Genomic DNA, 12,712 nt, shown 5'->3' with positions numbered 1-12,712 from the left:
ACAGAACAAAATTCTCCCCTTTCTTAAACATGCAATTCAAGTTATTTCTCTTAAAATTCCTTCCTCCTAGGATGCCTGGATGGCTCAATGGTTGAGCATCTGCCTTTGGCTCGGGTCATGATCCAGCTCTCCCAGGATCGAGTTCCGCATCAGACTCCCTGCATGGAACCTGCTTCTCCTCCCTCTGCCAATGTCTCTGCCTCTCTCCCCTCCCCCCGCCCCATCTCTGTCTCTCATGAATAAATAAATAAAATCTTAAAAAAACACACACAAAAATTCCTTCCTCCTCTGTAAACCCACCTTGTCGACACCAACCTTCCTATAATTAACCACAAACAACTTTGAGATCTTTTTTTCTACATAATTTAATTTCTTTTAAAAAAATTACAAACTTTAGAATAAAGGAAACCCCAGATTCAAATCTCAATACCAGTCACTTATTTATTCTGATCCTGTTTTTTTTTTTAAGATTTTATTTATTCATTCATGAGAGACACAGAGAGAGAGAGAGAGAGAGAGAGAGGGGCAGAGACGTAGGCAGTGGGAGAAGCAGCTCCATGCAGGGAACCTGATGTGGGACTCGATCCTGGGTCTCCAGGATCACGCCCTGGGCCAAAGGCAGGCGCTAACCCACTGAGCCACCCAGGGATCCCCCTGATCTTGTTTTCTTACATGTAAATATAGGGTGATCATCACTTGCCTAACAAGCCATTCTGGTGATTACATGCTTCAGTGTATGTGCAGTACCCAGCAGTGTCTGGTATAGAGTGGATAGCCAATAAATCCCTATTATCTTTCTTAATCTGTATCAACAGACCTGACTAAAGAAAATACTAAAGGTAGCTCTCCAGACAAAAGAAAAAATGATCCAAGAGGTAAGCACAGAGATGTAGAAAATAATAAAGCAATGAAAACAATAATTTTTTTGTAAATCTACACCATCGATTGTATTTAGCAAATAAAACTAAAATGGCAAAGTCTTGTAGGGTTTTAAAAGTACAGAATATTCGATTGGACCACATCCTAGGATGTCAATAACCATCTTCCTTTCAATGAAATTAGTAAGTCTACCAGAACAGGGATTCAGTAACCTAACTGAGGGGTCACCCAAATATAAATCCTATCCCCCCATGATTATTTAATTCCTTTTCAACAAATATTCAATTGATTTATATCTTTTGATGTTCTTTACTATAGAGGTATGAATATTCTCTTGCTATGAATGTGTGTCTATATCTATATGTCCATATTTGTATATTTTTTCCATTCCCTTATTATAATACATTTTTAGAATTGAGAATGCAGGTCAAAAGATTTGTCCATTTTCCATTTTGATTTCTATTGGCAAACATTTCTTAACAATAATGCTCCTATATCGCAATGATTGAAATATTTATGTATTTTCCCTTCACAGATATCTGTAGGCTTTTAGTTTTTCTTGTTCAAATCCTTAGAATGAGGCCTTCACTCTACGGCTATTCAAGTTATCCACAGTGTAGGGATACTGCAAAGGAGTGTCAATAATGAGAGTAATAAATTGCCAAAATGTAAAATCTTAGACTCTTTGAAATGAAATGAAGAGTGGGAAATAGGAAAAAATGAAACAAAGCCTTGAACACACCAAGGGCTTTCCAAATTAGAAACCTATACTCGTGGAAACACATCATATTAAACCACACTGAGCTATTCTCGACACTAAAAATACCATCCCTTTCATCTGTGGACACTGATACCACTGGTCGGGGACTTGCCCACACTCCTGTCTCCTGCCAACCAAGATAATGTGATGGGGAGCTTTTCCTCTAGCAAGTCCAATCCTAGGGGAAAAGGAAAACAGAACAGTTTTTTCCTAAGGCAATAAAAAACCTTCAAAATACTTAATGAGAGGAATCTTAAAATGCAGATTGAACAATTAAATTAGTTACCCAGAATACCTCTCTGAAGTTAGTCCTTGGGAGAAAAGAAAAGAAAAAGAAGGCCTAAATGTTCAAGAGACCAAAAAGCATTTGTTTGAAACATACTGACTTACATGACTTTTTTAAAGTTTTGCTTAGGTTAACTTTTTAAAGAAAATTTAAAAGAAAAGACGGTTATGAGAAGAATAAACAGGTAAGGAAATGTAAATGTCTTTATTTTAGATTGTGAAAGCCCTAGCATGTTAGAGCTGAAAGTGATGACTCAGCCTAGCTAACTCCTCACTTCACAAATTGTAGAACTAGACTTAAAAGAGAAGCAACTTGGGCATGGCCCAAAGTGAGCTAGTGGTGTAGCCATAATCAATACAGAGACACGGTGGCCGAGTTACATACTCCTTCCATGACATTTGATTTCTCTACACACAAGGAGTGGAGGTGCGGGCAATCCTGCTCTACAGTTATTTGGTTCAAAATTTTGTTGGTTCCAGGAGACCTTCTGACATTTCCCAGGTGTAACCTGGTGAAAAGATACCTCCTCATTCCCCTCAGATTCGCTCTAGATCTTATTGGTCACTAAATCCTGTTGGTTGTACCTTCCAAATACATCCCCTCGTCTATGTTACCACTACCATTAACATATCATCCTGTCCTCACCTGAATTCCTGTAAAATCACCAAACCATTCTGTCTACTAATCTTACCATTTCTCTTACACCCTCTCAGCACAAGTGAATTCTCCCCACTGACCATATGACTTCCCAGCTTTAAGTTCTTTTGTAGTGACTTTCTTTATGAAGAAAAACAAAGTTTCAGTGGCTTTCCTTTGCTTTGGGGCTAATACCTGCATGAGTCAGAGACTTGTCAGGAAACAGATGGCACACATAAGACAATTCAAAAAAGGTTTATTTCAAAAAGGATAAAGTATAAAGAAGTGGCAGAGTATAGGAGAACCACAAGAGAACACTCAGGAACCTCTGACTTGTGCATAAACCCCTCACCTAGCAGTGGACCTACTCACCGGCTCCTAACAGAAAGGATATAGGATGTTATGTCCAAGATTAGGTTATCAAAGAGTGAAACTCCCATTCTTTCTTACTCACTCTGATAAAACAAGCTGCCGTGTTGGGAGCTACCCCGTGGAGAAACACATGTGGCAAGAAACTGAGAGTGGCTCCAGTCAACTGGTAGTGAGGACCTGAGGCTATCATTCCCACAGCACTAGAGGAACTGAATCCAGCCAACAACTACATGAGGAAGCTTGAGGTGGACCTCTCCCCAGGTGAGCCTTCAAATGAAACTGCAATCCTGCCAACATCTTTAATGTGGTCTTTGTGAGAGACATGACCCAGAGGACCCACCTAAGAATACTGACTCATGAAAACTATGATGTAATAAATGTGCTTAAGCCAATTAATCCCATTACATTTTGAGGTAATTGGCTATACAGCCATAGAAGACTACACAAACTGGAGCCACCCAGATGCACAAAAAGATGAGGAGAAGACAAGGGTAGCAGGACGCAGAGGAGAAAAGTCTGCCCTGGGAGCAACAATGACCTTCAGTCAAGGGGCATGGGCAAGAAAGAAGGAAGACTCTGTAGAGAGAGAGCCACGAGAAGGAACACCCTGGCTTTGCTCTACTTCCTCCTTCCCCTCTCTCTCCAGGCTTCTACTGACCAAATCTGAATCAAAGCCAGAGATACCAAAAGCCCTGCAGGTGAGTCTACCTCCTGGGGCCTGGAAGGGTCAAATGTGAGTGTGCAGATGCAAAGGGAAGATAACTGCATGGTGTCCTAAATCTTGGGCATGATATGTAAGGTCTTCCATGATCCAGGCCTAATCTCCTCAGCCAACTTTATTTCTCAACCTCCAGCACATACACCTAGCTCCAAGAAAACAGCCACTTGACGTTCCCCCAACTCAGTTTATCACATCACACTCTGTCCCTTTCCATGTGGTAGTCATTCTCCTTCCTGCACTTATCTTTTTTCCTTCTCTGCCAGGGTAATTCCTAGTCATCTTTCACGAATTAAGGTAGGTGCCAAATCCTCAGGATGTCTTCTATGACATTATTATCCTCTCTCTTGATATGGGCTTCTGACCCTTCTACATCCTTCCACATTCCTCAGCTCACCTCTACCAATTGCCTCTTGCAACTCTCTAGGTACTCTAACCCATTAGGTTTTGTCAGGGCAGACCTCTTCTTGCGTTCCTAGCATCTGGCACACAAATGACACTTGATACATATTTGTTGATTAAATTATTCCTAATCCTCATTGTGCCTTGGTCACCAAGATCTACAGGTTCCCTGACTCTCAGTTGTGCTGGCCACTACAACTGCCTTCCATGAATTCCAAAACAATGTCCTATTCCCAGCTTGCTCATCAGGCTTGTCTCTTCCAGGCTAGATTTCCCCTGCCCCCTACCTTCGTGCTGCATACCATTGCCTGTGTAACTAAAATAGTGCTACATTTACTTTTTGGAAATATGCCTAAAGTAACTTCTGCCCAAGACTGCAAGGGTCCTAGAATATTAGGGAAAGTGACCTTGGAGTATCAGGGCAACACAAAGGCAAGACCAAAATTCCAGCAGAGAAGGAATAAAAAACTGGAAACTAACAAGTGAAGGAAGCCAGCAATGACATATAATAACACTAGCCTTTTCTCCTTTCTCTAAGACTTCTAATTCATCCCTAACACTATGCATTACTGACAGTACCCAGTGATACTATTTAAACACAGTTCCTACTATCTAACATACAATCAGTACCACCAAATGATACCTGTACAAACATTTTAAATGTTACTAGCCAGCCAAAGAAACAAGTCGCCACCCAGAAAACACTTTAACTGTTGAATGTTAAATCATTAAAGTACAATTTTTCTTCTGATGCCAAACTACATTAGGTTTTATCTCAATTCAGTTTAGGTTTTGTAGGACTGCTTAAAATATTTCCAGAAAAGTTCAAAAGATGGGCAGCCCGGGTGGCTCAGCGGTTTAGCGCTGCCTTCAGCCCAGGGCCTGATCCTGGAGACCCGGGATCGAGTCCCATGTCGGGCTCCCCGCATGGAGCCTGCTTCTCCCTCTGCCTGTGTCTCTGCCTCTCTCTCTCTCTCAATCTCATTCTCTCTCTCTCTCTCATGAATAAATAAATAAAATATTTTTTGAAAAAAGTTCAAAAGACCCTAAGTACACCTACAGTCTCACAACACTGTTTTGACATCAGGAAAGTTTATTAACTTCTAAATGATTAAAAATTTACAGAATGAAACTTGTAAATCATTGCAGAAAAGTATGTTTACAATATTTAGTCCAATCCTCTCATTTTACAGAAAAGGAAATGAAGCCAAAGTAGTGTTTTATTTATTATATTGATGGGTTGCTAGGTACACAGGGTTCATCTTATCATGCTTCTTTTTACTTTATGTGGACAATGAATATATTCTGTTTGTGTAAGAAGTATTTTGTGGTTCGGAAGGGAGGAGGAAAAGAAAGGAGAGAGAAAGAAATCAAAATATGAAACGGAGCTTGGAAAATGAAGTTGCCCATCCAGAGAACCAAAGCAGTGAGAGTAGGAGCTGGGGCCAGATATCCAGGGCTCTCTGCTCCCTGTTTGGCATCTTCCATCACACTGTACTGCCTCATGACCCAAGTCCGGGTCAAGTTAAGCTACAATTTTCTCTGTCCAACTACCATCTAATTGCCCAGAGTTCTAAATCAAATTACCAGTCCAGTTGGAAATTTTTCAAGAGATGTTATTAACACCACTCAGAGAACTAAACAAAATCGGGAAGCAACCTACTTGTACTCAAAAGAATCCTGAGTTTATAAAAGAAAGTAAACATTTTAGAATATCTTTACCCAAGAAACAAGAGCACCAGCAAGTAGAAGGAAGCTTTAGCATTACAAATGTTCAACGTTTACTCAAGTCAAATCTCTGAGGATCAGCATGAAAGCAAAGATCTGCTGCACAGTATTTTCATTTATTTAATTTATCCAATGTCTGTCGAGCCCCAACTATGTGGCAATGGCAGTCTGAGGTTGATAACATTGTCGTGGAAGGGACACCGATGGGGGGAGTCAGACTATCTGAACACAATCATGGCTTCACTGGGAAACTGCTGGGTAACATTATGCAAGTTACACGCTCTCTCCATACTTCAGTTTGCTCATATAAATGATGTTGTTACTAAAATCCCTTACAAAAATAAAAAAAATTAAAAAAATTTAAAAAATCCCTTACTTGTAAGTCTATGACAGGAAACTGGTCCTTCCACATCTGAGAGATCTATAAATAAAGTAAAAACCCACTTCAAAACATCAACTTTCCCTTTACTCTGCCATATGTACTCTACCTGGATATTGTAAAAGATACTAAATAAGTACATTTCAAACTCAGATTCTCCTGAGAAGAGTTTAAAACTCAGATTCCCAGCGGGTGCCTGGGTAGTTGGTTAAGTGTCTGCCTGTGGTTCAAGTCATGATCTCAGGGTCCTGGGATTGGCCAGTGTCGGGCTCCCTGCTCAGCAGGAGTCTGCTTCTCCCTCTCCTTCTGTCTCTTCCCCCCACCCCACCCCTGCTCATGCCCTCTCTCTCTCTTAAATAAATACAATCTTTTTTAAAAAAAATTTTAATAAAAAATTTTTTAAAACTCAGATCCCCAGGACCCAATTTAGACCCAATGAAACAAAAATATCTTGGAGAGGGGATCCTTTGAGGATCAATATTTTTATAAAACATCCCTAAGTGATCTGATGTTCAGTCAGGTTCAAATATCATCCCTACATCGGACAATTCAATGACCCAGGAGCTTTTGAATCCAGGAATATAAAAAAGGGTCTGGGTGACTTAATAAATAATTAAGCTTTTTCTCTTAAATAGATTTTTAATGTGACCAATACATTTTTCATACACACCGCCAATCCAAAATGTGAATGTGAAGGATGAAAAACTAAATTAGAAAGTCTGTTCCACTCAATAAATAAATCATGCCTTGGGAAAGTACAACTTCTCACAGTTAATGACACAGAAAACATGAAAAGAAAATGAAGAGGATTCTGAGAGTGTAGGTTTACAAAACCCACCCATCATTACTCATATGTCAGAAGGTTACCATCCTAAATGGCATTTAAAAGTCACAACAACATTATGGACATAATCATCCCACTTATTACTCGGAAGTTTACCCAAAAGCTCCATTTCTCTAGATTTGGCTTTTTAAATGTCAGCATCTGAATCAACACAACACAGTCCAAGCAAAAACTTCACACTAAAAACATCTGACATGAGTAAGAAACAACAAAGAGAAAAAAAAAAAAAAAGGAAAGCACTATTTGCATAATTTTTAATGTAAATTTTTGTTGTAGACCTCTAAGAAAAGATTTGGTTTTAGAGTTTACAACCTTGAAAAAATCACTATGGAAAAGGACTTATATAGTAAATGTTTTGAATTGACCTTGGTTTCAAGGTTTAATCTTTACTGACACCTTGAGGATAGTGTCCTGCAATATTGGTTGTATTGGTTGTAGCCAACAGCTGATCTACAGCAGTGCAAGCAGAGAGCTAGGTAAATCTCTCACAGTTGGAACATAACCATGATTTAGTCAAATTAACCAGGTTTAAATGATTCCAGGCCCTAGACCCATACTAAGCAATGCCTTCTTTCTTTCTAATAAATTGAACAGATGCAATATCCCTTTTATATTAATTAACTAATATAGCAGATAACATGAACACATGCATACCCCACATACAAATTTGTCATAAGGAAGCAAGATATATTTCCAATATAGAAACCAAATGGCTAGTAGTTCTATCTCTGAAGAACTACAGCAATCGACAACTTTGTATCTAAATTAAACCAGAAAAGAGTCCCCTCCTACTACCTAAAAAGTAAAAACTGAGTTCCCACAAATCTGAAGGAAGTTTTCCTTTCAACATAATACCAAACGTTCTAGTAGAAAGGTGTTTGGGTTGCATGACCTTTACATTTCCTACTAACCTTTACTAACCCATTGGTTTACAGTCTCCTGAACAATATAAAAATATTTGTATTGTTTTCCAGAGTCTTAAAAAAGCAACTCACTCTATAAACATACTTTAGTCAATTAACAGCACCAACATCTACACATTTTATAATTTATTTCCTCTACAAATGACACTGTCTTCATATGACCTAAAGATAAAAGAAAAAGAAGCATTCATTATGGACCGCCTCCATACAAAACAAGATGGGAGATGTCTCATTTACTTTGTCTAAATGAATCTTCACAATGACCCCAAGAGGTACCATCCTTTCTCCCACCTTTTTTTTTTTTCCAAAAATGAAGAAACTTGAGGTTCACAGAAGTTAATAACGAACTCAAGGTCATACCACCAGGAAATGGTAGAGTTGCAATCATTTAAATCTACATCTGATTCCAAAGCTCATGTTCCTATGAGCTTGGCACAGGGTTTCCCAGCATGGAGTGGGTTAAGAAGGTAATAATGAATAAACATCTTTTATTCTGTATGCCTCACTAATTGGTTAGCCCTGTTAACCTCTTTTTTCTTTACGACAACTTAATAGACATCTCTATTAGAAATGCATCTAAGCATTCTCTTACAAAGCAAAGGATTAAAAAAATTTGATACTCTAAGCAAGATTAGTTTGAGTTCTATTTTTATAAGAAAAGGGAAAAATTCACCATATTGATCATCCAGGAATATATCTAGTTCAACCCTGCCCACATGGTTAGCAGAGATCAAACGCAGAGTCTTGCAGAATACACAGAACCCAGCAGACAACTCAAATATTTAGTGAAATGAATGACCATAAACTCATTTTCCTTATTAATATGTAATACAATTAGGAGAAACTTTCACAAACATTGAAGCCTTAAAAAGCTGTATTAATAAGAAGCAGTTATTACTGTTGTGCCCAAGATCGCGAATCTGAGAAACTACCAAGGAGCCGACACCGATGCAATCACACGAGGGTTTATTTACAAGCTCGAGCCTGGGTCCAAGTATCAGTCCTGCTCTGCTTGTCCAGGGGTAGGGGATTTTGTTCAATTTCCTGGGTCCCACAGTTACCTCAAATTCAACATATGCACAAATAAAACCTATGTGCCATATTTCCTTCCTTTAAGACAGTCTTCCAAATGTCCCCATTTGAATGAACAGCAGCAATGTCTTTCTATAACCCAAGGTCAAAACGCAGTCATCTTTGATTCTTTATTCCGCTCCTAATTCTATATTCATTCCATTTCCAAGTCATTTTTAATGCAGACTCTTTAATCCCTTTGCTCAGTCTCACTCAATTCTGAGGGGGCATTTCTCCTGCTAAATTAACGTCCTCCTTACCTTTCTCACAGAGACAAAAACATCAACAGCACCCCCTCAAGCCTCAAATCTACCTTCACAACCATACATCTGGCACCCTGGGGCAAGACTCACAATTCCAAAGAGATATTAATTTTACAACTCTTGGCACAAAAGTTGTTCATGATTAAATTGCCTATGGTTTGACAATCTAAAAATCTGGCTCCATCCAGACTCTCTTCCCAAAACCTAACCTCCATTACTCCATGTAAGCCACCTATGCCCCCAAGCTCACTGGTTCTGGTTGCTGTTCACTTTCTTCAGCTCCTTCCCTCTGCTGAATGCATCTCACCACCTGGAATGTTGTTCTTCCCTTCTGCTTTCCACATAAAGCAGTCCTACTCATCCTTTAAAACTGAGTTCAAAGACTACTTTTCCACCAGTCCACACCTGACCTCTGAGCCTGGAAGTAATCACCCTCTCCTCTGATTTCATGTAACACTCTATTTGCACCTCTTTTTTTTTTTAATTAACACTTAGACTATTACAGTTATTTCTGTACATCTTATGTCTCCTACCAACTGCGAATACATGCACACCTCTGTATCTCCCATAGCATCTAGACCAGTTCTTGTACAATAAGGGTTCAAAAACTATGTTATACAGAGGCCTTTACCTTGAAGGAGAATAGATCTCCCTCTGCATTGCTTGGGCAATCTTTGCTTTTTTAAAGAAAACCAAATCTTCTTTAAAGATTTGGGTGGGCGCCTGGCCGGCTCACTCTATAGAGCATGTGCCTCTTGATCTCAGGGTTGTTAAGTTCAAGACCCACATTCAGTGTAGAGATTACTTAAAAATAAAATCTTTAAAGAAAATCAAATCATATTTTTCAAGTATGACAAACCTAAGTTCCTTGAGTTTTGAATTGGAAAATCAGAGGATATGAGAAGAAAATGATATTCATTTATCAGTCAAGGCAGTTTAGGCAGAAAACATTTGTCAAGCTGTCAACCATCAGTCAACCCTACACACAACAAACACACAGGCAGCACCCCCAGCTTTTAATGAGAGCCTTACTTTGCGGTAGACTATCATATTTGGAGAACTTTCTTCTGGGTCAGCAATCCCCACTGCTCTTTGGTCCCCAGATCCCTGAGCCATGCCGGATGTCTTCACTCACGCTGCAAAAATAAATGAACAGACCATTAAGACATGAAAAAATTCTATAGAGAAACCTCTTAATGCAAAGAAGCATTTTTGGCAGGTGATATGAAAATAAAACATGAAGAATTTCATATTTTTCCTCTTGATTTCAGCAGTATTTTAAAAAAATGTTTAGGGGAAATTGGGGTCTTGTTATCCACATACATTCTTCTAATCCCAAAGCAACATGTTCATTATTTTCAGCCCAGAATCTTGTACCCTAAAGGTAAGCTCATGCCAGTTCTAAATAATCTCCTGAAGACAGATGAAGCACACTCATTTTGATGTTGATTTTGTCTTACCAAAGCTCACTTTCTGATTAATTCTGTTTTAAAATCTGAAATACTTTATCAGGAAAATGCAAATCAAAACCACAAAGAAATACCACTTTATATCTACTAGGATGGTCATAGTAAAAAAGAAAAACCTCAAATAACAAGTGTTGACAAGGATGTGGGGAAATCTAAGCACTGTGTCTTGTGGTAGGAATGTAAAATGGTTCAGTCGCTATGAAAAATAGTCTAGTAGTTCCTCAAAAGTTAAACACAGAATCACCAATAACCTGAAAATTCAACTATATCCCAAAGAACTGAAAACAAGTATTCAAACAAATACTTGAATACAAACATTCACAGCAGTACTCTTCACAACAGCCAAAACATGGAAACAACTCAGTGTCCATCAACTGATGAATGGATAAACCAAATATGGTCTATCCCTACCACAGAATAAAATTCACCCATGAAAATCTGTATTGATACAACATAGATTTATCTTGAAAACATCATGCTTAGTAAAAGAAGCCAGACACAAAAATCACTGCAATGGATTGAATGTTCACACCCCCATCCAAATTCATTTGTTGAAATCCTAACTCCCAGAGTGATGGTAGTAGGACGTATAGCCTTTGGGAGGTGATTAATGCCCTTATAAGAGAACTCTCAGAGAGCTCCCTTCTGCCATGTGAAGACCTAGTGAGGGCAGCCCAGGTGGCTCAGTGGTTTAGTGCCGCCTTCAGCCCAGAGTGTGATCCTGGAGACTCAGGATTGAGTCCCACGAGTCCCATGTCGGGCTCCCCGCATGGAGCCTGCTTCTCCCTCTGCCTGTGTCTCTGCCTCTCTCGTGCGTGCTCTGTGTCTCTCATGAATAAATAAATAAAATATTTTAAAGACATAGTGAGAATAAAGCCATCCCATGGGCCACACACTAAATCTACTCAAGCCTAGATCTTGGACTTTCCAGCTTCCAGAAATATGAGAAATAAATTTCTGTTGTTTATACGCCAGCCAATTTATGATATTCTGTTACAGCAGCCTAAACAGACTAAGAGACATATTGTATAATTCCATTTATGTAGAATATCTAGAACAGGTAAATGTGTAGATACAGGAAGCAGGTTGGTAGCTGCCAACAGCTGGGCAGAGAATGGAATGGGGTTACTGCCTAATGGATATGGGGTCTCCTCTGGGATAACGAAAACATTTTTGCACTAGATAGGGGTGAAGGATGCAAAACATTGTGAATGTGTTAAATGCCACTGAAATATATTCTTTAAAGTAGTTAATTTTCTGTTATGTGAATTTTACCTCAATTAAGTGAATATTTTTAATTTGACCTTTTTAAAAAGTCTGAAAAGGTATCAGTGAAACAATGACAGAATTTTTGAGAAAAGAAGTTCAGTTCTTGGTATCATACTCTATTTGCTGTGCTACTATGAACAAGTTAACCTATTCGGTTCTCTTTGTTAACTTCCTTTTAAAACAAAATGCTGAATGCCTGCTGTATACCCAGAATCATGCTGAGGCCCCTCCCTCTACATTGCTCTCATCAGTAAAATGTGAATTCCATGGAGTACTCACAGGTGAGGGTCTAATAAACTGAATGTGAATGTATCATATAAAGCCATAAAAGTCCTATACAAATGTTATCACTAAGCTGAGAGCCTGCCTGGGTTATTTGCACAAAATTCATAGGCTGTTCATCAAAGAAACTTTTATAAATACCATACTTGGCAGAAAAGGCCATTTCAATTCAAAATAAAAATGCAAGAAATATTTTATTGTAAAATAAGTTGGTACCAAAGGTCATTCCATAAAAACAGATTTGGATAGAAGATGGGCAAGAGACAGGAATTTGTCATTTGTGCTAAGAATTTAAATGCCCACAGTATAACCATTTGAATGTTGCTTGCTTTCTTCATCATTTGTGAATTAAGATGCATTTTTAAAGTTAGATTACATGAAGAGATAAAAAACATACTTCTCTTCTCTCTACACATTGTAATATCAGTGTT

General features: G+C 38.6%; 1 protein-coding gene across 18 annotated transcripts in view; it reads right to left on the bottom strand.

Moving 5' to 3' along the window:
• Positions 1-12,712, bottom strand: part of RGS6 (regulator of G protein signaling 6) — a 580,135-nt gene that overhangs the window by 523,934 nt on the left and 43,489 nt on the right. For all 18 annotated transcript variants that reach the window (XR_007412708.1, XM_049113649.1, XM_025443423.3 and 15 more), the window contains one exon: positions 10,294-10,397. Coding sequence is in view for 17 of the 18 variants with exons in the window: in XM_049113649.1 (XP_048969606.1) it covers positions 10,294-10,377 (84 nt within the window). In the remaining variant the exon portion in view is untranslated. The remainder of the gene's footprint in view (positions 1-10,293; positions 10,398-12,712) is intronic.

Source organism: Canis lupus, chromosome 8 (assembly GCF_003254725.2).
Source record: "Canis lupus dingo isolate Sandy chromosome 8, ASM325472v2, whole genome shotgun sequence".
NCBI classification, from domain to species: Eukaryota; Metazoa; Chordata; class Mammalia; order Carnivora; family Canidae; genus Canis; species Canis lupus.
The sequence above is the reverse complement of the archived record's forward strand: the minus strand, read 5'-3'. Positions and strand labels throughout refer to the sequence as shown.